At 45.1% G+C, this 26,755-nt stretch overlaps 2 protein-coding genes across 2 annotated transcripts in view; one reads left to right on the top strand and one right to left on the bottom strand.

Annotated features, from left to right (window-relative positions):
- The window catches only part of HMG20A (high mobility group 20A), a 154,064-nt gene that overhangs the window by 15,367 nt on the left and 111,942 nt on the right, over positions 1-26,755 (bottom strand). Inside the window, exons 5-6 of the mRNA XM_080667406.1 lie at positions 24,588-24,720; positions 22,772-22,803 (exon numbers count right to left, since the gene is read on the bottom strand). Coding sequence (XP_080523532.1) covers positions 22,772-22,803; positions 24,588-24,720 — 165 coding nt within the window. The remainder of the gene's footprint in view (positions 1-22,771; positions 22,804-24,587; positions 24,721-26,755) is intronic.
- Positions 2,513-2,962, top strand: LOC308258213 (large ribosomal subunit protein mL42-like; the record flags this gene model as incomplete). Its single annotated transcript, XM_080688504.1, has 1 exon — positions 2,513-2,962. The coding sequence occupies one exon, from the start codon at positions 2,513-2,515 to the stop codon at positions 2,960-2,962; it is 450 nt and encodes a 149-aa protein (XP_080544630.1).

Genomic DNA, 26,755 nt, shown 5'->3' with positions numbered 1-26,755 from the left:
GAAAGAAATAGACTTACAAGTCCAGGAAGCGCAGAGTCCCAAACAAGAGGAATCCAAAGAGGCCCACACCAAGACACATCATAATTAAAATAACAAGGGCTAACGACAAAGACAGAATCTTAAAAGCAACAAGAGAAAAACAGTTAGTTACCTACAAGGGAGTGGCCATATGACTGTTGGCTGATTTCTCAGCAAAAACTTTGCAGGCCAGCAGGGAGTGGCAAGAAATATTCAAAGTGAACTACCAGGAAAATTAGTAAGGACCTACAATCAAGATTACTTTACCCAGCAAAGCTCTCATTTAGAATTGAGGGTCAGATAAAGAGATTCACAAATAAGAAAAAGCTAAAGGAATTCATCACCACCAAACCAGTATTACATGAAATGTTGAAGGGTACTCTTTAAGAAGAGGAGGAGGAAGGAGGAAGAGGGGGAGAAGGATCAAGGAGGAGGAAGAGGAGAAGGAGGGGAAAAGAGGAGGAGAAGGAGCCCAAAATGAAGAGATAAAAAAATCTACACTAATAAAAGAGAAACATGTAAATTCACCATTCCTCCACTGTGCCCACCAACCAATCATGAGTGAGTATGCAAATTAACCCAACAAAGATGGCAGCAGCTATGGAGCTGGAGCAAGCAGGAGGCTTGGGTTGCCCCCGGCCAAGCTTCCTGCCTGCCCTGGCCGCTGCTGAAGGAGTGGCTGGAAAAAAAAAAAGGAGGGGCTGGGAGCCTGGGTCACCAGGGGTGCTGCTCAAGGAGTGGCTGGGGGCCTGGGTCCATGGGGGCGACCCAGGCTTCCAGCCTGCCCTGGCCTCTGCTCAAGGAGGGGCTGAGAGCCTGGGTTGCTGGGGCGCGTGGCCAGCCTGAAAACGGCCTTCAGCCCCTTACTCAGGCTGGCCACGGCCCCATGGAGTAAGAGTCCCCGCTGGGGGGCCTGGCCAGCCTGAAAACAGCCATCAGCCCCTCACCCAGGCTGGCCAGGCACCCCAGAGCGACCCTCCACCCTGAAGGGGCTGTGGCCAGCCTGAAAATGGCCCTCAGTCCCTTACCCAGGCTATCTATGCCCCCATGGAGTAACAGTCCCCGCTGGGGGCACGGTCAGCCTGCAAACAGCCATCAGCCCCTCACCCAGGCTGGCCAGGCACCCCAGCGGGAACCCCCACCCTGAAGGGGGTGTGGCTAGCTTGAAAACAGCCCTCAGTCCCTCACCCAGGCTGGCCATGACCCCCCAGCGGGGACCCTCACCCCATGGGGGCATGGCCGGCCTGCAAACTACCACAGGCCCCTCGCCCAGGCCACCCCACACCCCAACAGAACCCCCACCCTGATCCGGGACATCCTTCAGGGGAAACCAGCCGGCCCCCACCCATGCACCAGGCCTCTACCTATACTAGTAAAAGGGTAATAGGCTAATTCAACTGGGAGACCTTCCGGATGTTCTTCTGGACAAAGCCATGGTGGCAGGGCCAAGGTAGAGGTGGTTAGAGGCCAAGAGGGGAGGGCAGTTGTGGGTGATCAGGCCAGGATGGGACGGCAGTTGTGGGTGATCAGGCTGGAGGAGGGGGCCGTTGGGGGTGATCAGGCCGGTGGGAGGGCAGTTGGGGGTGAGCAGACCAGCAGGGGGGCCAGTTGGGGGCAAGCAGGCCATCAGTGGGGGTCAGTTGGGGGTGATCAGGACAGCGGGGGGGGCAGTTTGGAGTGAGCAGGCCAGCAGGGAGGAAGTTGGGGGCGAGCAGGCCAGTGGGGAGGGCAGGTGGGGGTGAGCAGGCCAGCAGGGGGGGCAGTTGGGGGCAAGCAGACCAGCAGGGGGGGGGCAGTTAGGGGTGAGCATGCTGGCACAGGGGGCAGTTGAGGGTGATCAGGCTGGTGGGGGGGCATTTGGGGGCAAGCAGGCCGGCGGCGGGGGGCAGTTGGGGGCGAGCAGGCTGGCAAGGGGGCAGTTTGGGGCGAGCATGCTGGCATGGGGGGCAGTTGGAGGTGATCAAGCTGGCAGGGGGGCATTTGGGGGTGAGCAGGCCGGCAGCGGGGGGCAGTTGGGGGCAATCAGGCAGGCAGGCAGGTGAGCGGTTAGGAGCCAGCAGTCCTGGATTGCGAGAGGGATGTCCGACTGCCAGTTTAGGCCTGATCCCTGTAAACTGGCAGTAGGACATCCTTCGAGGGGTCCCAAACTGGAGAGGGTGTAGGCTGGGCTGAGGGACACCCCCCCACCCCGGTGCACGAATTTCATACACCGGGCCACTAGTATGAACAATAAAATGGCAATAAATACACATCTATCAATAATTGAATCTAAAAATAAAAATTAATAAGAAATCTAATGAACAAAATAAACTGGTGAATAAAACAGAATCAGAGGCAGGAGTGGTGTCTCCTAGGAACCCAGGTAAAAGAAAGATGGTGGGCTTGCAGTGAGCAGCTGTCGAGGGATAAAAACAGGTATGCTTAGAAGCAAATTTTAAAAGCATTTTCTCTTCAAATCTTTTTCCATACCATCTGATAAGGATCTTGATTTACCATGGACGTATCAGCAGTAAAATGGGCAATATCAAACAGAACTGTCTTGAAATATTTATTTCCAATCCAAAATGGACCTTTATATTGTGTGTGTCATAAATCCACATACTCTTCTCTTCCAGATGACTATAATTCCAAAGTAGAACTTGCTTTGACATCTGATGGATATTCTTTGATATCTGATGGCAGGACGATAGTTTACTATCATCCTTCTGTGGATAGGTTTGGTGAAGACACCAAACCTATCCCTCGGCCAGATCTTGTGTATAATTATGGAGAAACACAGGATCAAATACCAAAAACCAGATTAGAAGAAAAAGATGAACACTTTGAGCAAGGATCCATGATAGAACAACTTAGCAAAATGTTCTTTTCTACTAAGCACCATTGGTATCCTTGTGGACAGTATCATACATGTTGTAGGAAACTGAATCCTCCAAAAGACAGATGATATTGAGGTTTTCAGTGAAATGCTGCCCCGTTTCTCATTTGCCCTTTGAGAAAATGCAATCAGGTATATTCACTACTATGTTATCCTATATAATAAAGAGGTAATATGCAAATTGATCCTCACACCCTCACACAAGATGGCCGCCCCCATGTGGTCAAAGATGGCCACCACAAGATGGCCTGCAGGGGAGGGTAGTTGTGGCCAATCAGGCCAGCATAGGAGGGCAGTTAGGGGCAACCAGGCCAACAGGGGAGGGCAGTTGGGGGCAACCAGGCCAGCAGGGGAGGGCAGTTGGGAGGACTAGGCCTGCAGGTGAGGGAAGACAGTTGGGGGGGACCAGGCCAGCAGAGGAGGGCAGTTAGTAGTGACTGGGCTGGCAGGGGAGGGCAGTTGTGGGCAACCAGGCCTGTAAGGGAGGGCAGTTAGGGGCGACCAGGCCAGCAGGGGAGGGCAGTTGGGGGGAGACCAGGCCTGCAGGGGAGGGCAGTTGGGGGTGACTGAGCTGGCAGGAGAGGGCAGTTAGGGGCAACCAGGTCAGCAGGGGAGGGCAGTTGGGGGCAATTGGGCCAGCAGGGGATGGCAGTTGGGGGCAATCAGGCCGACAGCGGAGCAGTTAGGTGTCGATCAGGCTGGCAGGGGAGTGGTAAGGGGGTGATCAGGCTAGCAGGCAAAAGCAGTTAGGGGCAATCAGGCGGGCAGGCAGGCAAGCGGTTGGGAGCCAGCAGTCCTGGATTGTGAGAAGGATGACCTGTGGGATTGGGCCTAAACCAGCAGTCAGACATCCCCAAGGGGTCTCAGATTGGAGAGGGTGCAGGCTGGGCTGAGGGACCCTCCCCCCCCCCCAGTGCACGAATTTCGTGCACTGGGCCTCTAGTATAGTAAATAATAATAAAATGTCTTTTCATGTATGAAACAAAAAAAACAAACTAACAAACAAACAGAATCAGAGGCATGGAAGTGTGGAACAGACTGATGAATCTCAGAGGCAAGAGGGGCGGGGGGACAGGAAGAGATTAACCAAAGATCTTATCTATGGACACAGACAAGAAGGTGGTGAAGACCTGGGATGGGGTAGGAACCACGTGGAGGTGGGCAATGGGGGGGAAAAGGAGGGCATCTGTAATCCTTCCTATATAATAAAAGCCTAATATGTAAACTGTCCCCTCCACCGGGAGTTCGACCGCTCACTATGACGTGTGCTGACCACCAGGGGGCGGCGTGGAACATGGTGGGTGTTGGCAACATGGTGCTAGCAGCGGCGGCACTGGAGGTGCTGCTGGCCCTGATGGGCCCTCATGAGAACGGGACTGGGGCGGGATGGTGGAGCAGGTGAGCGGGCGGTGCCAGGCCCAGGCAGGTGCGAGAAGGGGCCCGATTGCCCCTCCGATTGCCCCGCAGATGGTGACCAGTGGTGACAGTGGGGGCGGGACTGCCGCCCTGCTCCCAGGAGCTGAAGGAGCTTGGCAGGGGTCCCAGCCCCAAATGATAGCCCGGCAGACCAGCAACAGGCAGGACCTGATTGCCTGATGGAGGCCTGGCCCCGGGCTGGGATGGGGAACTGGGGGTGGGTGGTGGTGACCAACCTCCCACAGCGCTTGAGGGGTGGGGGTGGGCAGGCTGCGACCTCTCGCCAGCTACCTAGAGTGGAGTTGACAGACGGAGGTGTGGTGAGAATGCGGGGTGTCCTCTGAGCTCGCTCTAACTCCCTCTGCTTCCCTCCTCCAGGACACCAGGGCTTGCACGCTGGGGAAGCCCCTGTGCTCAGGTGCCCGGTGCCTACGAGGAACTCCCCCCTTCCTGACACCTGCATGGCCTTTTCTGGATGAGCCAGACCACAGCCGCTGGGACCACAGGGACCGGTCGGATTCCCCATGGGTTCAGGCAGGAGCCGGTCTGCGAGGCTGGCGGGAGAAAGCGCGCTGTCTGCCTGGCTTCCATGTGGCACCACTGGGTGGCCCAGAGGCCCATGTTGTGCCCAGGCCTGCGGAGTCCAGCTGTACTCACTGCATCTCAGCGTGGGGACTCAGGTGCCTTGACTCAGGCGAAGGGGGGCGCGTGGGGGTTCGGGAGCCCAGAGGTCAGCTAGGACCTGCCCTTCCATGCCAGACACTCTTGCTTCAATTGCCGGCTGAATTTAGTGCACCGGGCCTCTAGTATTCTCAATAATAAAAGTTAAAAGAAAACCAAAAAACAAACAACTCACAACATCCCAGCTGGTGTGGCTCAGTGGTTGAGTGCTGACCTATGAACTAGGAGGTAACGGTTGGATTCCTGGTCAGGGCACATACCTGGGTTGCAGGCTCGATCCCCAGTAGGGAGCATGCAGGAGGCAACTGATCAATGATTTTCTCTCATCATTGATATTTCTGTCTCTCCCTCTCCTTTCCTCCCTGAAATCAATAAAAATATATTTTAAAAATCCCCAAAACCCACAACAAACAAAAAAGTCCCAAGCAGATGGCCTCACAGGTGTATGTTACTAAACATTCAAAGAAGAATTAACACCAATCTTTTTCAAACTATTCCAAAAATTTCAAGATAAAGGAAGACTCTCAAACTCATTTTACGAGTGGCCAACATTACCCTTATTCCAACAAAGACATTACAAAAAAAGAAAATTATAAACCAATATCCCTGATGAACACAGACACAAAAGTCCTCAATAAGATACTAGCAAATCGGACCCAGCAATATATTAAAAAGGTCATACACCATGATCAAGTAGCATTTATTTCTGGGATGCAAGGTTGCTTCAGTATCCACAAATCAATTAACATAATACATAACTTGAACAAAATGAAAGATATGCCCTGGCTGATGTGCACCAAAAGGTCGCTGGTTCAATTCCCAGTCAGGGCACATGCTCAGGTGGGAGGTTCAATCCCCAGTAAGGAGTGTGTAGGATGCAGCCAAATGAAGGAGTGTGTAGGATGCAGCCAACTGATGTTTCACTCTCACTTCGCATCTCTCTCTCTCTCTCTCCAAGAATCAATAAAAATATGTTTTAAAAAGATAAAAATAATATAATCATATCAATAGATGCTTAAAGAGTATTTGACAAAATCTAGCATCCATTTATGATAAAAATTTTCAGCAAAGTGGGACTACAGGAAATATGCCTCAACATAATAAAGACCATATATGACAAACCCACAGGTGATATCATATTCAACAGTGAAAGGCTAAATGCATTTTTCTTAAAGATCAGTAATAAGAGATGGGTGTCCACTTTCACCACTTCTATTCAACACAGTATTGAAAGACCTAGCCACAGCAATCAGACAAAAAGAAAAGAAATAAAACGCATCCAATTGGAAAGGAAGAAGTAAAACTGTCATTACTTGCAGATGACATGATATCATATATAGAGACCCCTATAAGATTCCACCAAAAACTCTTAAAACTAATAAATGAATTCATCAAAGTAGGATAAAAAATAAATATTCAGAAATTTGGTTGCATTTTATAAACCAATGAAAATTATCAGAAAAAGAAATTATGTAAACAATCCCATTTACAATTGCATTAAAAAAAATACCCAGGAATAAATTCAAGCAAGAAGGTAAAAGACCTGTACTTCAAAAATTATAAGACACTGAAGAAAGAAACTGAAGACACAAATAAATAAAAGCATATACAGTGCTCATGGATAAAAAGAATTAACATTGTTTTTTATTCTTTTTTGAATTAACATTGTTAAAATGTCCACAGATTCAATGCAATCCTTATCAAAACACCAATGGTATTTTTCACAGCAGTGGGACCAATACTCCTAAAATTTATATGAAATCACAAAAGAATCTGAATAGCCACAGCAATCTTGAGGAGGAAGAACAAAGTTGGAGGTACCATGCTACCTAATAGATATACTACAAGGCTACAGTAATAAAAACAACATGGTACTGGTATAAAACAGACAGATTAATGGAAGAAATAGAGCCCAGAAATAAACCCATGCTTATGTGGTCAATTAATCTATGACAAAGGAGGCAAGAATATGGTAAAGACAGTCTAGTCAACAAATAGTGTCATGAAAACTGGACAGATAAATACAAAAGAATAAAACTAGAGTACTTTCTTACACCATATATAAGAATAAACTCAAAATGGATTAGAGACCTAAATGTAAGACCTGAAACCATAAAACTCCTATAAGAAAATGTAGGCAATAAACTCTTTGACATTGCTCTTTTGGATATGTCACTTTGGGCAAAGGAAAACAAGAAAAATAAACAAGCCCTGGCCAGTGGCTCAGTTGTTGAAGCTTTGTCCCATACACCAAAAGGTTGCGAGTTCGATTCCCAGTCAGGGCACATACTAGGTTGTGGGTGTGATCCTAAGGTCAGGGCACGTATGGGAGGCAACCAACCAATGTTTCTCTCACATTGATGTATCTCCCCCGCCCTCTCTAAAAAACACCAAAAAATAACAAAACCAAGAAACCCCCAATAAAAACATATCCTCGAGTAAGGATTTAAAAATAATAATAATTAAAAAAATAAACAAATAGGACTACATCAAACTAAAAAGTTTTTGCACAGCAAACGAAATCATCAACAAAATGAGAAGACAAGCAAGCTACTGACTGGGAGAAGATATTCATCAAAGATACATTGGATAAGAGGGTAATATCCAAAATTTATAAAGAACACATACAATGCCCTGGCCAGTGTGGCTCAATTGGTTAGAGTGTCATCCCGTACACTGAAAGGCAGTGGGTTTGATCCCTGGTTGGGGTGCAGATGGGAGGCAGCCAATTGATGTTTTTCTCCCCCTGTGACCCCTTCCTCTCTTTAAAAAAAAAATCAATAAAAACCATATCCTCAGGTGAGGATTAAAAAAAACCCATACAACTTACACACACACACACACACACACACACACACACACACACACACACACACCCTCTCTCTCTCTCTCTCTGATTAAAATGTGTAGATGACCTGAACAGACATCCCCCAAAGGGCATAGAGATGGCCAATAGACCAGGAAAAGATGCTCAATGTCAGTAATCATCAAAGAAATGCAAATTAAAACCACAAGGAAATATCACCTCACACCTGTCAGACTATCATCAATAAGTCAATAAACAAGCCCTGCTGATGTGACTGAGTTTGTTGAGTGTCGTCCCATATACTTATAGGTTGCTAGTTCAATTCCCTTTCAGAATACGTGCCTGAATTTTGGGACCGACCCCCAGTAAGGGGCGTGCAGGAGGCAGCCAATTGATGTTACTCTCTCATCGATGTTTCTATCTCTCTGTCCCTTCGCCCTCTCTCTTCCCCTCTCTCTAAAAATAAATACAAAATATATTTAAAAAATAAAGTCAATTTCAAGATGTTTGGCTGCCATTTCTACAATGAATTTGAGGTTCAAAGCATCCTATATAATAAAGAGCTAATATGCTAATTAGACTGAATAGCAGAATGACCGTCTGGACATCCTTTTGGATGACTGTCCGGACAATCTTCCAGACAAAGCCGGGCTGCAAGGGCTGGCCAAGGCAGCCAGGGCTGTGAGGGCCGGCTGAGGCTGCGAGGGGCTATGAGGGGCTGCGAGGGCCGGCCGGGGCAGCCAGGGCCGTGAGGGCTGAGCCCCTTGCACGAATTTTGTGCATCAGGCCTCTAGTTATAAATTATAAGTGTCTTGGCCCATGTTTAAAATCTTACATAATATAAGATGGTAAAGAGAACAGTGGGAAATGTGAACTAAAGAAAACTGCTAGTGAAATCTGAAGATTACAAAACCTTTACAAAATAAAGAACAGTTAAAGAAAATCTAGAAATTTCTCTATATAAAAGGCTAATGTGCAAAGTGTCCCCTTGGGAGTTCGACCAGGAGACCAGGAGTTCCATCACTCGCTATGATGTGTGCTGATCACCAGTGGGCGGCGTGGAATGAAGGAAGGTCCTAGCCAGCAGCCAGAAGGCCCTGATAGGCAGCCAGGCCTAGGGACCCTACCCGTGCACGAATTTCGTGCACCAGGCCTCTAGTCATTCTTATAAAAACATGTTTAAAGCCAGAGATAGAATGTATCTTTCTTACTCTGCCACCACTAGTCTTTTATATTTGAACACAAATATGATTTGGTGCCCAGTAGGAAAGCTAAGCAGTTAACAGCAGTTAATGGGGGAATTCTGACAGCCAAGCTTCTGTTTTCATACTGGTATTCACTTTGTAAGCGGGCCGGGAATGTGAACTTCCTGCCAATGGCAGCTGATCAAGAGAGGCATCTAAATAGAAGTCTGAAAAATGATTGGGGAAATTTTCAGAGCACTAATTTTTACCCTTTTACCTCTTAAAGCAAGCAAGCAAAGTTTTCCATAAAAATTTAAAAACAACAAAAGTATCATAGAAATCCCGTTTTCACCCTGACGGGTTTGGCTCAGTGGATACTGAAGGGTCCCAGGTTCGATTCCAGTCAACCTTGGTTGCGGGTACATCCCCAGTAGGGGGTGTGCAGGAGGCAGCTGATCGATGTTTCTCTCTCATTGATGTTTCTAACTCTCTATCTCTCTCCCTTCCTTTCCGTAAAAAATCAATAAAATATATATAAAAAAAGAAATCCCCTGTTTTGCTTGGCTACTGTAGCTCAGTGGTTGAGCACCGACTTATGAACCAGGAGGTCATGGTTCGATTCCAGGTCAGGGCACATGCCGGGGTTGCAGGCTTGATACCCAGTGTGTGTGTGTGTGTGTGTGTGTGGGGGGGGGGGGTGGGGGGTGGGAGACAGCTGATAATTCTCTCTCATCATTGATGTTTCTATCTCTCTCCCTCTCTTTCCTCTCTAAAATCAATAAAAAGATACTAAAAAAAAAAGAAAGAAAAAACCCCCAGTTTCAATCTGCAAAGCTCTACTTCAAGCCAATTCCTAATGAATTTCAAAGACAACTAATGTATGGGCAAGAAAGGCTGATCCAGAAGGGATCTTATACATATTTCACAGTGGCTTTCTCTTGACTTTGCTGGTTTACCATATGCTTTAACTCTGTTACTGTGTTGCTGCAAGTAAACAGAAAACTTACGAAATTCACAATTCTAACATGTTCAAGGCAGAACAGATAAAGCATAAGTCCACAAACAAGTTAGGATAAAGTTTTGGGACTTTAATGTCTGACTTGTTCATTCTTCTACTTAACTGCACAGGCTTATATGAGATTAGTTACTTAGATATAAGTCTAAATATCTGCTAGTTAGATGGGTAGGTGAGGATTGCCATGGTACCAAGAGCTGCTCAAAGTCCCTGAGTTTTCTCAGAAAGTTAACTATCTTCTTTTTGCCAGAAAGGTTCAAACCAAGGTAACTGCATAAGGGCAGAGTTCAGCACCAGGTAGGGGCATTAATACATGCGTCTTGGTACAGATTCTTAGAGTGTAAAATAAGAAACACTGAAGTAATTAAATGAAACTATTCAGTCTCTGAATGGCAATAGAGAAATTCTAACTAAAGAGTGGTAATAAAAAGCATCAGCATTTTCCCATTACTGAATGGTCCTCCTGGGGGCTCAGATATACTTAAACTGCTCCAAGGACTGCTCAAGGATTAAAATCATAAAGATCTTATTACCTCTTCATTGAAAGAGTCTAATTTTTTCAGGCTGTCATTTTGTCATTTCTCATAAATTAAAGGAGAAAGAAAATTATTGTCTTTATCTTGGTTCTTACATGAGATGTAGACACTTTCTTGAGTAACACTGTACTGAATTCTGGGTCTAGCTGGCTGGTTTTGGATTTCAAAGGAGCAAGAATGCCCTTTCCTTTGACTTTTAATTCTATATATTGTGCAGAGAGTGAGAGAACAGAGGTCCTTCTAAACTGAACCTATTTTGCTGTGACCTAGGCTCAGGGCCAGAATTTCATGTGATAGGCTTCTCTTTAGTGCCCTTTGCTTTAGAAAATGGACTTAATATTGTGTGCCAGGCTGTAGTGTCCCATTGCTATAGAGAATGGCTTGAAAGGCTTTCAGGTCATTATTTCTTTTTCTTTTCTTTTTTAAAAAAAATATATTTTATTGCTTTTATACAGAGAGGAAGGGAGAGGGATAGAGAGTTAGAAACATCGATGAGAGAGAAACATTGATCAGCTGCCTCCTGCACACCTCCTACTGGGGATGTGCCCGCAACCAAGGTACATGCCCTTGACCGGAATCGAATCTGGGACTCTTCAGTCCACAAGCCGACGCTCTATCCACTGAGCCAAACTGGTTAGGGCAGGTCAGTATTTCTTTAGCTTTCTTCAGTACCTGCCTTGGTAACAATGTCTAAGGAATCCAAGTTCCATTTAGAAATACAATATGTTTCTTACTATACACAAACCATATCCTTTCTGTCTTAACCGGCAACAAATTTTGCTGACATCTCAGATAACCCAGCACATTTTTATTTTCAACATTGTCTAGTTTATTCCATACTAGAGGCCCAATGCATGAAATTCGTGCAAGAGTAGGTCTTCCTTCCCCCAGCTGCAGGCACCGGCTTCCCTCTGGCACCCGGACCCAGGCTGCTTCCCTCCTCCGGCTGCCCGCAGGCACCTGGGCCCCAGGCTGGCTTCCCTCCGGCCCCTGCTTCAGCAGGAAGGATGTCCGGAATACGTCCATTCTCATTAGCACATTACCCTTTTATTATTATAGATAGTTTGGCATGTGCTGCCCAGAATGCTAGACTGGGATATAGAGGCCTGGGTTTCATTCCTGCCTCTAATTCAGTAGTGATTCTGGGGAAGTTCTTTCCTGTCTTAAGCAAGTCACTTTCCTCATCAACAAAATGAGGTCAGTTGAAAGGATTTTGAGATCTTAGTATTTTTAAGTGAGTTTAAAGATTATTCTATTAACATTTATCATTTTACTCCTAATAATCACGTATTTAGAATCTGTGATATTTTAGGCACTTAACAAGATACTTGCTGGTTTATAACTTACTCATAGCTCTGCTCAACCCATTTTACCCACCCTGAGGTGCCCCCATAAAACTTGGGTCAGCTTTAAGTCCTGATTCATTTCCTCTTTCCATGGGGCCTTCTGTGGCTGCTTTTTACTCACAGTACTTTCTTATTTTTCCAAACTCTTATTATACTAAGATGCTATATGTAAGGAAATCAGTGTGTAATGTGAGCCCTGAGAAAAAAAGACACCTACTACGAAGGGTTCCTGGGGTTAATTGGGCTAAAATTTTAGTAAAAGGTTTAAGATTTATATGCTCTGAAGAGAAGCCAGAGTATGGGCTCAAATAAAAAAAAAACACAGATCATAGCAGCCATTTCTACACAGAGGCCTTCTCATGCAAACCTCTCTTCAGGGAGAAGCCTGCACTGAACTGCCTGTCTGCACTTTCTGGATCTAAGCCAGCCCTTATAAAGGAGTTCCTGAAATCCTATTTCAACCAATAGGACTGAGATTTCCTCCAATCCAGTCAGGCTTCAACAGCTTTGACCAATCAGAGTGGCTCTAATCTGACCATTCAGGACAGTGCCTTTTGGAGCAATCAAAGTGCAAGGATTTAGAGTCCTCATTTGCATGAGGAAGGACCAATTGGAGACCAGGAGCACATACTTCTGTCCATGTAAGACAGCTCCACTCTGGCTCTGGAGACTCATTTTCCTTTTTCACCAAAGACTGAAGACTGCATTTCTCCGGCTAAGCTGAAACACTGAAAATGTCTCACTGGCACAGAACAGAACAGACCAAAGCACAGTAGAGCAGATTAGTGCAGCAGAAAGCAGACCAGCAAGGAGTAGAATGGAGCTGTCTAGCTGGAGAGGAGCGTGGGTGTATCACAACTGAGCTTTTTGCTAGTAAATAAAGTTTTCTTCTTCACCTCATCCCAAATTAGGGATTCTTGTTGGTGCTGAATTGGCACCAAACATCGGTTACCAATAACTATGTTTAATAACTGTCAAATCAGTTTTTTATTACAACTGTTTTGAAATTACCCAATTTAGTGAAGATATTATTCAATGAAAAATAAAAACGGATAAAGTGAAGGACATTAACTGGGTCAATAACCTTACTAAGAGAGCTTTATCCTGATGTAGGTTCTATAAATCTATTCACTTGAGAAACTACTCTGGCTCTCCACCTACTCCCTCCCACCCGCCCCCCACCTCTTTTGTTCTGGATTAACATAGGTCTATTCCTGAAACCGGGAAATCACACAGAGACTATTCCTTTTCATAAACCATAGAAATTCATACCATACTAAAGAATGTATTTTAATAAAAAGCTTCATTTCTCAAATCATCAGCATCTTCTATGACTGACTAAATCTACTAAATCTTTATGGACTGCAACTATCAACTTTAGTGAAGACAAAAATGTCAAATATGGTTTGGCCAGCAAAATCCATAGTGATGAAAGGAGCCAGTCATTGATGAAAAAGTGTTTTAGATTATTGTCTGAATTCTCTTTTTAACCATTAGGAATAAAGAAGCTAGAAAAAATTCTTAATAGGAAAAAAATAAGTACAGAAATGGCATGACCCTGGTGTGTGTGTGGCGCGGGGTGGGGGGGTGGGGGGACACATGGAAAAAGAGAGAATAAATAATCATACAAGTATGCGGCAATATGGAAAGCTTCCAACACAACACAATTACGATTCAAAATATAAAGCATACAGAGACCTCTGGTCAAGTTGGCAGTATAGATAAGTGCAGTACTTATAATCTCCCATAACCACATAAAAATTTCATCTAAATTGCAGAACAACCATCATTCAGAACCACCTAAAGTCTAGCTGAATAGAATTCCTATAACTAAAAATATAAGAAAGAAGCCACATCTAGACTGGTAGAAAGGGTGAAGATGAGGAAGGGGCTGGTCCCATTCTGAAGTTCAGAGCTGGGGCAGCAGCTTGAAAGGCACCAAGGGACATATGGGGAGGAAATGAATTGTCTGGCTTCACGATGAGGGTTGGGGAGGCAGCTTTCTCTAAGACAAAAGTACTGGTAAAGACCATTTTTCCTTTGCTGAGCTCTGCTCCCACAGAGCCAGTAGGGTGAGCACTATATATGATTCTCCATCAACATGGCTAACACTATTTGTCCTGCCCTGGTGATTTCTCCTGAGGTTTTGCCCCACCCAATTTGCAGGCCCACCCAAACCATTTCCAGTGACTTTTTCATACAAATGGCCTCTCTTGGCTCATGTTTGGGACTTTCCTAAAATCTCTTTAAAAAGCAGCATCTGGTCTCTGCATAACCCATACCTCTTGCTAAGTGGCCCCAGGCCTGTCACTAGCAGTAGACAGCCCTGGTTCGCAGCTTGACCTCTCCCAGGCACCTTCAAGTCCAACACAAGTAGCAGACTTCTGCAGATTACTCTGTAGTTCATGCCGGGTGGCTCTGGGCAGGGCACAGGCAATGGCTGACCTTGGCTCAAGTGTCCACTTGGTGGACAGCTTGAGGCCATACTGATTACAGCCTAATTACCTCTACATGTTCGGCGAGCTCCAAAACCCCACTACGAGATACATGCTCAGTGAGCTCCAAAGCCCTACTGAAAGCCTGCTCTGTGGTGTTGATACCTGCACAGCATCTCATCTGCTATAGTTACAGCTGGTCCTTGCAGCCCATTGGCCTGCAAGGATGTGCCAAAAGCAATCAAGGCTCAACTACAACAGGAGGGTGTACAGAGCTCACATGTGGGGGAATGGGGCACCTGGAAAGCCTGGCTCAGGTGACTGGGAAGACTGTGCTGCTAAGCCCAATAGGACACCTACTACATAAGGCCACTCTACCAATACTGAGATGTAGCAGCTCTATCTAATACATAGAAACAAACATAGGGATGCAGCCAAAATGAGGACACAAAGAACCATGTCCCAAATGAAAGAGAACAGAACTCCAGAAGAAGAACTAAATGAAATGGAGGCAAGCAAATGACTAGATATAGTGTTCAAAACAATGGTTAAAAGGATGCTCAAAGAACTTAGAACTTCAACAGCATAAAAAAAGGATATGGAAACCATACCAAAAAAAGGGACATAAATAGTCAGAAATAAAGAATACACTAACTGAAATAAAGAATACATTACAGGGAATCAACAGTAGATGAAGCAGAGGATCAAATCAGCAATTTGGAAGTAAGAAAGCAGAAAACACCCAATCAAAACAGCAAAATGAAAAGAGAATTTTAAAAAGAATGAGAATAGTGTAAGGAGCTTCTTGGGACAACTTAAAGCATGCCAACATTCAAATCATGTGTGTGCTGGAAGAAGAGAGAGAGCAAGAAATTGAAAACCCATTTGAAAAAATAATGATGGAAAACGTTACAAACATGGTGAAAGAAATAGACCTACAAGTCCAGGAAGTGCAGAGAGCCCCAAACAAGATAAGCCCAAAGAGGCCCACACCAACACATCCTAATTAAAATGCCAAAGGTGACAAAGAGAGATTCTTAAAAGCACCAAGAGAAGTGCAGTTAGTTACCTACAAGGGAGTGCCCATATAACTGTCATCTGATTTCTCTACAGAAACTTCTCAGGCCAGAAAGGACTGGCATAAAATACTCAAAATGATTAAAAACAGGAACGTATAAGATTATTCAGCTGAGCTATTCTTTACAATAGAAGGACAAATAAACAGCTTCTCAGACAAAGAAAAACTAAAGAATTTCATTACCACCAAACCAGTATTACAAGAAATATTAAAGGGTCTTCTTCAAGAAAAAGATCAAAATTATGAGTATTAAAATGACAATAAATACATATTTGTTAACAATTACTTTAAATACAAATGGATTGAATGCTTCCTTAAAAAGATATACAGTTACAGAATGGATAACATAACAAGATCCTTACATATGCTGTCTACAAGAGACTCACTCCAGATCAAAAGACAAACACAGATTGAAAGGGATGGAAAAAGATATTTCATGAAAATGGAAACAAACAAACAAACAAACAAACAAACAAACAAAAAAGCTGGGGTAGCAATGCTTGTACCAGACAAAATAGACTTTAAAACAAAGACAACGAAGCACTCAGTAACTCCGCTTCAGGATATTTATCTGAAGAACCCCAAAACATTAAATTGAAAGACATATATATCCCTATCTTTATTGTAGTACTATTTACAATGGCCACGCTATGGAAGCAACTTGAGTGCCGATCAATAGATGAATGGATAAAGAAGTGGTGTATGTGTACAATAGAATATGATTTAACCATAATAAAGGAATGAAATCTTGCTATCTGCAACAACAAGGATGGAACCTAGAGGTTATAATATACTAAGTGAAATAAGTCAGACAAAAACAGAAGTCAGATGATTTCACTTACATGTGGAATGTAAAGAACAAAATAAATGTACAAGCTGAACAGAAACAGACTCATGGATACAGAGGAAATTTTGATGGTTGCCAGATGGGAGGGGAGTTGAGATGGATGAAAAAGGTGAAGAGATTTAGAAGTACAAATTGGTAGTTACAAAACAGTAACAGGGATGTAAAGTACAGCAAAAGAAATAAAATACTAGAGGCCTGGTGCACGAAATTTGTGCACGGTGTGTGTGTGTGTGTGTGTGTGTGTGTGTCCCTCAGCCCAGCCTGCACCCTCTCCAATCTGGGACCCCTCGGGGGATGTCAGACTGCCGGTTTAGGCCTGGTGGGATAGGGCCTAAACCGGCAGTAGGACATTCCTCTCACAATCTGGGACCGCTGGCTCTTAACCGCTCCCCTGCCTGCCTGCCTGATTGCCCCCAACTGCTTCTGCCTGCCAGCCTGATCGCCCCCTATCTGCTCCCCTACTGGCCTGATTGACACCTAATTGCTCCCCTGCCAGCCTGATTGCCCCCCACTGCCCTCCCCTGCTGACCCAATCGCCCACAACTGCCCTACCCTGCTGCGACCTGCCTCCTCTACCAGGACCAGCCTCTTTCATGCAAGGTGGCAGAGATGCTGGGACCGGCCTCCTCCATGCCGCACGGAGCCATGGGACCCCCCAGGCCTAACCGTGCGGAGCAGTAGACAGGCCCTGCCTCCACTGTACACATGTGGCCATCCTGTGGTGGCCATCTGAGTGGCGGCAATCTTTGTGGCAGCCATCTTGTGGCAGCCATCTTGTGATGACATTGCACATGAGGGTGCGAGGACCACCTAGGCATTTATTAGTATAGACTAGAGGCCCGGTGCACGAAATTCGTGCACGGGGGGCTGTCCCTCAGCCCAGCCTGCACCCTCTCCAATCTGGGACCCCTCAATGTCTGACTGCCCGTTTAGGCCTGATCCCAGTAGGGATCACAATCCAGGACTGCTGGCTCCCAACTGCTTGCCTGCCTGCCTTCCTGATTGCCCCTAACCGTGTTTGCCTGCCAGCCTGATCACCCCCTAACCACTCCCTTGCAAGCCTGATTGATGCCTAACTGCTCCCCTGCCAGCCTGTTTGCCCCTAACTGCCCTCCCCTGCAGGCCTGGTCACCCCTAACTGCCCTCCCCTGCAAGCCTGGTCCCCCCCAACTGCTCTCCCCTGCAGGCCTGGGTCCCCTCTAACTGCCCTTCCCTGCAGGCCCGGTCGCCCTCAACTTCCCTCCTCTGCCGGCCTGGTCGCCCCTAACTGCCCTCCCCTGCAGGCTTGATCGCCCCCAACTGCCCTCTCCTGCTGGCCTGATCGCCCACAACTGCCCTCCCCTGCTGGCCATCTTGTGGCGGCCACCTTGTGTCCAGATGGGGGCAGCCATCTTGTGTGTTGGAGTGATGGTCAATTTGCATATTACTCTTTTATTAGATAGGATAGAGGCCTGGTGCATGGGTGGGGGCCAGCTGGTTTGCCCTGAAGGGTGTCCTGGATCAGGGTGGGGGTTCCCTTGGGGTGTGGGTCAGCCTGGGAGAGGGGCCTGTGGTGGTTTGCAGGCTGGCCACGCCCCCTGGCGACCCAAGTGGAGGCCCTGGGATCTGGGATTTATTTATCTTCTATAATTGAAACTTTGTAGCCTTGAGCGGAGCCAAGTCTCCTGCTTGCTCTGTGGCCGCAGCCATTTTTGTTGGGATTTATTTATCTTCTATAATTGAAACTTTGTAGCCTTAAGTGGAGGCCAAGGCAGGCCAGGGCTGTTGAAGCTTGGCTTCCTCCATCGCCGGGGTCAACTCAAGCCTCCTGCTCTCTCCAGCTCCGTAGCTGCCACCATTTTTGTTGCGATTTATTTATCTTCTATCATTGAAACTTTGTAGCCTTGAGTGGAGGCCTGGGCTGGCCAGGGTGTGCAGAAAGCTTGGCTTCCTCCATCGCTGGGGAAACCCAAGCCTCCCTCCTGCTCTCTCCGTGGCCGCAGCCATCTTGATTGGGTAAATTTGCATACTCGCTCTTGATTGGCTGGTGGGCATGGCTTGTGGGTGTAGCAGAGTGATGGTTAATTTGAATATTACACTTTTATTATATAGGATTATTGTATTAACTCTGTATGGTGTCAGATGGGTACCAGATTTATTGGGGGTGATCACTTTGAAAGTTATATACATGTCTAATCATGAGATTATATACTTAAAACTAATATAGTATTATATGTCAACTGTAATTTAAAAATAAAAAAGTAAAATATAAAGCATACAAACAATTTTTCAAGTCAAAAAAATTCATAGTATCTCCTACTTAGAGCACAGAGATGTCATATATAACTAAATTTACATTGGATTTATATGAAGAATAAAATGCTAATATTTATTATGTTTATCATTTTATAATTCATGATAAAATCTATTTATAATAAATCTTTTTGAGTCTAAATGTTTCCCAGTATTCTGAAGGTCACCAATACAAAACTATGAAAACTACAACCCCAAGATAAATAAGTATTTTGATGAAATGATTTCCTTGATTTAGTAAAAAAAAAAACAACCAAAAAACAAATACATGTGAAAGAATACATCAGAGCCCTGGCTGGGTGACTCAGTTGGCTGGAGCGTCGTTCCATACACCAAAAGGTCGTGGGTTCAATTCCCAGGCAGGGCACATATCTAGGCTGTGGGTTCAATCCCCAGTCGGGGCACATACAGGAGGCAATTGATTGATGTTTCTCTCTCTAAAAATCAATAATCATATCCTCAGGTGAGGATTAAAAAAAGTAAGAATACATCAGAAAAAAATTTTTTGTATAAATTTCCACTGTTATTTCAATAAATCAGTTTTGTATAAAAATAAGTAAGTCTTTGTCCTGGCCAGTGTGGCTCAATTGGTTGGGCATCTTCTTGTGCACTGAAAGGTTGCCAGTTCGATTCTTGGGCAGGGCACATTCCTGGGTTGTGGGCTCCATCTCTGGTAGAGGGCGTGCAGGAGGCAGCCGATCGATATTTCACTCTTACATTGATATTTCTCTCTCTCCCTCTCCCTTTCTCACTCTCTAAAAATCAATTAAAGTATTTTTTTACAATTAAAAATAAATAAATAAATAAATAAGTCTTTATGGATGGCCTTATGCAAGGGTGTCATGCTAGGTGATATGGGGTTGGGTACAAGATGGAAACTAGACTATGCATGCCTTCAAAGAAGTTATAATCCTAAAGTATGAATAATGGAAGCGCTTCTATAACCTCAACATCAGGCCAAATTAGCTACATGCGTAAGAGAAATAGAGAGAGCAGTGAGGATTAAAGGAAATTGGAGGAAACAGGACAAGCTTGAAAGAGGAAATGGAACCTGATGACTAGAATTCTGAGAGGAAGAATGGGATGATGGGGGAAGGGGTGGATGGAAAAAATTATCAAGGGAAAAAAAGTATTCTCATGAAAAAAAGAGTATGAGCATAGGCATGAGGCAGAAAAGGATGGGGTACTTGAAGGACAGTGAGTTGTAAGTAAAGGTTTTTAAGTTCATAAGATATATATGGGAAATATGGGAGCTAAGTAGTTGAAAAGGGTAGTTGGGACTGAATCACAGAAGACCTTAACTGTTGAGTTTAAATGTGATTTGGTAAGCAATGAGGAGTCACTGAGCATTTTAAGACAAATAATTACAAATTTTATTTTCTTACCATATATAGTCGTGTGTCATATAACACTGTTTTGGTGAATGAAGGACCACATATACAATGGAGGTAAACATACAGTCTAAATGTGTGATAGGCTACAACCTACAGGTTTGTGTAGTATATACTCTTATGATGTTCCCACAATATGTTTAGTGACACATGTCTCAGAATGTATCCCTGTTAAGTGGCGCATGGCTGTATTAACCATAGCCTACATATACACTGAGTGGCTAGATTATTATGACCACACCATCAGTACTTTGTTGGGCCACCTTCTGCCTTCAATACTGCAGCGATTCTTCTTGGCATTGACTCCACGAGATGTTGAAAGGTGATGCGAGGAATCTGACACCATGCCTGATGAATAGCACTGTCCAGTTCTGTGAGATTTGATGGTTGTGGAACCAGCTGCCTGATGGCTTTTAACTTCGTCCCACAAATGCTCAATTGGATTGAGATCTGGTGATTGTGGGGGCCACCTAAGCAAGGTAAAGTCTCCCTCATGTTCTTGAAACCACTCCTGCACAATACGAGCACCGTGGCATGGCGCATTGCCCTGTTGGAAGAAGCCATCTCCATTGGGATATGCCATCAACATGATAGGATGAACGTGATCAGCAACGATACTCAGGTATGTTGTGCTATTCAGACGTTGTTCCACACGAATTAAAGGCCCCAAATCATGCCAGGAAAACATGCCCCAAACCTTAACACTGCCCCCACCAGCTTGAAGGGTTGTACTCATGAATGTGGGGTGCACGCTTTCATGCTGTTTCCGTGAAATTCTCACTCTGCCATCTGCATGATGCAACTGGAAACCTGATTCATCGGACCACATGACTTTTTTCCAATGCTTGACTATCCAATCCTTGTGTTCCTGTGCGAATTGGAGGCGTTTTATCTTGGTAACTGCACACAGCAAAGGTGTTCGAACAGGCCTTTGGCTTCCATATCCCATACGATGCAGTGTACGGCTAATTTGCCTACAAATGTCAGGTGGTCATAATAATCTGGCCACTCAGTGTATATTTAAAGCTTTCTATGCAGCATAGCTAACAAAAACAAGCCTAAATTCTATATTCACACACAGGAACATAGGTCTATTTTTTTTTTTAATATATTTTATTGATTTTTTATAGAGAGGAAGGGAGAGGGATAGAGAGTTAGAAACATCGATGAGAGAGAAACATCGATCAGCTGCCTCCTGCACACCTCCTACTGGGGATGTGCCCGCAGCCAAAGTACATGCCCTTGACCGGAGTCGAACCCGGGACCCTTCAGTCCGCAGGCCAATGCTCTATCCACTGAGCCAAACCGGTTTCGGCGGAACATAGGTCTATTGATGAGGTTGAACCAAATGGAGGGGAAAAGGCCAAGTAAACAAATGTGTGCCAGTGAAGAAAGGAGGCACAGGAACCAAATATTGTCACTTGTGTTATGTTTTTTTTTTTTTTTAAATATATTTTATTGATTTTTTACAGAGAGGAAGGGAGAGAGAGAGAGTTAGAAACATCGATGAGAGAGAAACATCGATCAGCTGCCTCCTGCACACCCCGCTACTGGGGATGTGCCCGCAACCAAGGTACATGCCCTTGACCAGAATCGAACCTGGGACTCTTGAGTCTGCAGGCTGACGCTCTATCCACTGAGCCAAACCAGTCAGGGCTACTTGTGTTATGTTGACACTGTAGCTGAATAGTTCATTTTAACCAAATGCTGGATTCTCTAAATAACAACTTGTTTTGAGAGTCAGAGTAAGGTATTTGATGATGATAAACTATGGTCCAATTTTAGCTTTCAGCTATTCTTCATTTTTATATTTCACTCCAAATCCCAGCCATCTTTAGCATTTAAAGCCATTAAAATTCTTGGACCACAAGAAAAGACTGGAGTTAGGGGTTGAATAGTTCAAGAGCACACTCATGACATTAAGTGTCTGTCACATACTATAAATCCTTGAGCTAAAGCAACTAACCAAATCTGAATTATGGGATAGGAAATACTCTGCCATTAATTAAAGGGAAAAAAAAGTCCAATAGCATTTACAAATTTTTCAAATAACAACATTATATATACACTTGGGGCCCAGTGAATGAATTTGTGCACCTTGAAAGGAATTGTGGGCTGCGAGGCTGTGGTGGGCACAGGGCGGGTCTCAGCCCATCCTCCCACACCCCTGCCCAGCCCCTCCTGCCCCGGCCCCCTGGCCCCCTGTCCTGTCTGCCGGCAGCCCAGCTCCCGCCACTGCTGCTGCTCCGCTTGCACCCACTGATGGCGCAGAGCGATTGGGGCCAGTGCCAGCAGCGGGTGCGAGAGGCGGCTGCCGGCCTCAAATGCCCCTCAGGAGCAGGGGGAGGTGGAGAAGCCCTGAGGGGCAATCGGGGCCGGCAACCACCGCTCACATCTGCTGATGGCGCTGGGTGATCAGGGCCAGCGCCGGGCGCCGGCAGCGGATGCGAGTGGTGGCTCCAGTGCTGGCTGCAGGTGGGAGCGGGGCCAGCGCCCGCAGTGGGTACAAGCGGCAGCTCTGTCACCAGCAGTGGGTACAAGCACCCAGCGGGACCACGGCGTGTGGGAGCAAAGAATTTTCAGTAATCACCAGAGGCTCGCCCCAATGATAGCAACCAGCCCCCCGCTGTGGTCTGGCGCCCCTGCTCACCTGCTCCACCATCCCGCCACGGCCAATGCCTGCCATGTTCTGCACTCTGCTGCCTGCTGCTGACGCCTGCCATGTTCTGCACACGCCCCCCCGGTGGTCAGCGCACATCATAGCAACCGGTTGTTCAGATGTTCCACCATTTGGTCTATTTGCATATTAGGGTTTTATATATATAGATAATGTAGAAAGAAAACTAATTACCTCATGATCATGAGTGGCCTGTCTGGCTGCATCTAAAAAATATGAAAGAATAAGAAAACATTAAGTTAAAAAAGCAAAACAGAGCAACAATTAGACCCAAAGAAACAACTGTGCCAAACCACAAAAACTGCTGGTATATGTAGGCTAGCACAACATATGATATTTTCTCTTATGGCTTTGTTAATCAGTTAGTCAGTATTTATTGGTTACAATTAGACACAAGAGAAACAGCAGACATAGTTCTTACTGTTGAGGAGAATACAGTGAGAAGGTGAAAAGGAAACATATGCCAAAGGCTGTTTGCACAACATTATAGTTTTGCAAGCAAAATGCCCAAGTGTGAGAAGATGCAATGACTAAGGTATGACAGACTAGTTGTGGGTGAGGCATCTTTGCAGTTTTTCCTGAAGAAGGGGAACTTAAAGCAATACTTGTAAGGGTGGAAGAAACAATTTTAATGTAGAATAAAAGATCCATGAAGACCAGGATCTTGTCTATCTTGTTCACTGGTGCTTTTTTAAAGGCTAGATGAGAGGCTGATGTATAACAGGAGGTGCTCAATACATATTTTTTTGAATGCACGCATACATGAATGCATGATTGAAAAGGATGATTATCTGAGGCTGGGAGAAATGACATATAAAAGGTTTAGAGGTGTTAAGGCAAGGAAGTTATGTGGTTTAATAGACAGACTTGTTTAGAGACAGAGAAATGACTAAACTGCAAATTAGAATAAAAGCACAGACATCTAAAAAGGATCTTGGAGCACAAGCCAGACTGTTGATACTGGTATGGAAACCAATTGGAATTTATAAATTAGAGCAATGTGATTTTAATCAAATTCCAAGATGATGCTTATAAGTGAATGTAGTATAATAGAGAAATGATAGAAACATCCTATACCAGTGGTTGGCAAACTGCGGCTTGCGAGCCACATGCGGCTCTTTGGCCTCTTGAGTGTGGCTCTTCCACAAAATACCATGGCCAGGGCGAGTTTATTTTGAAGAAGTGGCATTAGAAGAAGTTTAAGTTTAAAAAATTTGGCTCTCAAAAGAAATTTCAATCGTTGTACTGTTGATATTTGGCTTTGTTGACTAATGAGTTTACCGATCACTGTCCTATACAATAAAGAGGTAATATGCAAATTGACCGTCACGCCCTTGCACAAAATGGCCACCTCATGTGGTCACAAGATGGCTGTCCCCATGTGGTTACAAGATGACCACGCTCATATCGTCACAAGATGGTCACCCCCATGTCATCACAAGATGGCCGGCAGGGGGAGGGCAGTTGTGGGCGATCAGGCCAGCAGGGGAGGGTGGTTAGGGGCGACCAGGCCAGCAGGGGAGGGCAGTTGGGGGCGACCAGGCCAGCAGGGGAGGGCAATTAGGGGCGACCGGGCTGGCAAGGGAGGGCAGTTGGGGGTGATCAGGCTGGTAGGGGAGGGCAGTTGAGGGTGATTGGGCCAGCAGGGGAACAATTAGGCGTTGATCAGGCTGGCAGGGGAGTGGTTAGGGGGTGATCAGGCTGGCAGGCAGAGGCGGTTAGGGGCAATCAGGCAGGCAGGCAGGCGAGTGGTTGGGAGCCAGTAGTCCCGGATTGTGAGAGGGATGTCCAACTGCCGGTTTAGGCCCAATCCCTGAGGGGTCCCAGATTGGAAAGGGTGCAGGCTGGGCTGAGGGACAACCCCCTTCAAGTGCATGAATTTTGTGCACCAGGCCTCTAGTATCTTTTATATTTATCACTCTAACAGTAGGCTTTGTGACGCTCATCACACATAGAAAACTACAAATATATTTGGTTCTGGTTCTGATACCTTGTCTTTGAGATTTGCCTTTCTGACGGTCCTGGGTTTTCCTACTGAAGACCTTGTAGGCCTCAGTCTTCTGATACTGCTCCAGTTCCTTCATGTAACGCTCCTTATCTCTATCTGCTTCATCAAGGTAGCGCTAGGAAAGAAATGTGGAATTATTTTAAAGAAACAGATCTTATTTAGATAAAATATCAATGAGCTATTTGAAGAACACAGAGGACAATTAGAACATTGTAAGAAAAGTATATGGGGAAATAAGCTTTAAAGCAGAATTAAAAATGTCATATAAAAAGTATAATCTCTAAATTATTAAAGAAATAGGTGATTCTGAGTTTTTATAGACTATTTATTTCCTTTTCTTACTTAATGAAGACAAATTCTAGTGAGGTCATTCTTACAACAAATTCACAAGAAGATGATTACAGTTATTTTTCTAACCATATATATATAACTCTACATGGCCTCTAGAGTTCCCAAGATGACAGCACACCACATAGACACATTTAATCCTCCCAGGAGAAAGTATGAAATATTACTTTGTTTCTCTAATTCCTCACCCCATTCTGAGGGAATGATCTCATACATCAATTGGCCTTTTAAAAGCTAGAAGAGTGGGACACTAAAGCCAGAAGACACAAATAACATTAAAAAGAATGACCTCATTCTATGGGCCTAAAATAGAGTACTGTGAGAGAGCTTATATCTAAATACTTTGTGCTATTCATTATTTAAACAAAGTCTAATGATCTACTAGCATAATTTTGTTTAATACCTTATTCTTTTCATTCATCAATTAAGTTTAAGAAATAAAGTATGAAAATACTGCTTCTAAATGAACATAAACTAGAGTCAGAAATTATGTTAAAAACCTTGTTGCCCACAAAAGCCAAATGTAGGGAACACCCCAAATGGCCAAATCTGGGACAATTTAGTACCAAAATACTTAAGTACAGCAATAAATTATAAACCATTGAGAAAAAATTCATATGGCTGTAATAAATAAATATCAACCACATAAATATATAAATAGGGAAAGGAGGAGGGCTCTTGCTTAGATTTGAATGTTGAGGGCCAACTGGTAAGTGCTAGGGTTGGAAAGTGATCATTTTGCAACCACCATGGTAAAGATTAGGTCAGGCAAAAGTAATCAATGAATGCAAAATCTGTGGGGAAATTTTGATACCGATATTTGCATGTTCTCCATACACTGCTTCCTATCAAATAAAGAGGGAATATGGTAATTGACCCTCACACCATCACAAAGATGGTGGCGCCCACAGCCAATAAGGGAATATGCTAATTGACTGCCCTGCCCTCAAAGATGGCGGTGCCCAGAGCCAATAAAGAGGGAATATGCTAATTGACTGCCCACCCTCAAAGATGGCAGCGCCCAGAGCCAATAAAGAGGGAATATGCTAATTGACTGCCCACCCTCAAAGATGGCGGCACCCACAGCCACAAGTTGGCGGCACCCAATCCCCGGAGTCCCCCAGTCCCCTCAGCCCCGCAGCCGCCCAGGGCCATCCCGAGGAGCAGGCAAGCCTTGGATGGTGGCTGCCCAGCCGCCCGGGGCTGGCCTGAGGCACAGGCAAGCTTCGGATGATGGCTGTTCAGCCATCCACGGCCGACCGAGGCACAAGTAACCAGGGCCAGCCGAGGCTTGTGCTGCAGGCAGTGGCAGCAGCAGAGGTGTGATGGGGCGTCGCCTTCCTCTGATCACCAGGTCACCTCCCGCCCCTGAGGGCTCCTGGACTGTGAGAGGGGGCAGGCAGGAATGAGGGACCCCCCCCCAATCCAGTGCATGAATTTTCATGCACCGGGCCTCTAGTATTAATTATAAGGGAGAATTTAAAAAAATATATTGTAAATTAACATTACCAATTAGGAATAAAAGGACACTGTGGTACCCTAAGAAGGACACAACACTACTACAATATTCTGACCAAGAATGCATAACCTCAAACTAGTCATGAGGAAACACCAGACAAATAAAAAATGAGAAATATTCTGCTTAAAGTAAACAAAAAAAAGAGAAAGAGGAGAGAATGTATTTTTTTAAAGATATTAATGTCATCAAATACAAAGAAAGTTGTAGAAATGTTCCAGATTAAAGGAATCTAGAGATTTGACAAACACAACACCTGACCTTAGACTGGAATCTGAACTGAAGA

Source organism: Plecotus auritus (genome assembly GCF_963455305.1).
Source record: "Plecotus auritus genome assembly, chromosome: 1".
Classification (NCBI taxonomy): Eukaryota; Metazoa; Chordata; class Mammalia; order Chiroptera; family Vespertilionidae; genus Plecotus; species Plecotus auritus.
This window is presented reverse-complemented; position numbering and strand designations above follow the sequence as displayed.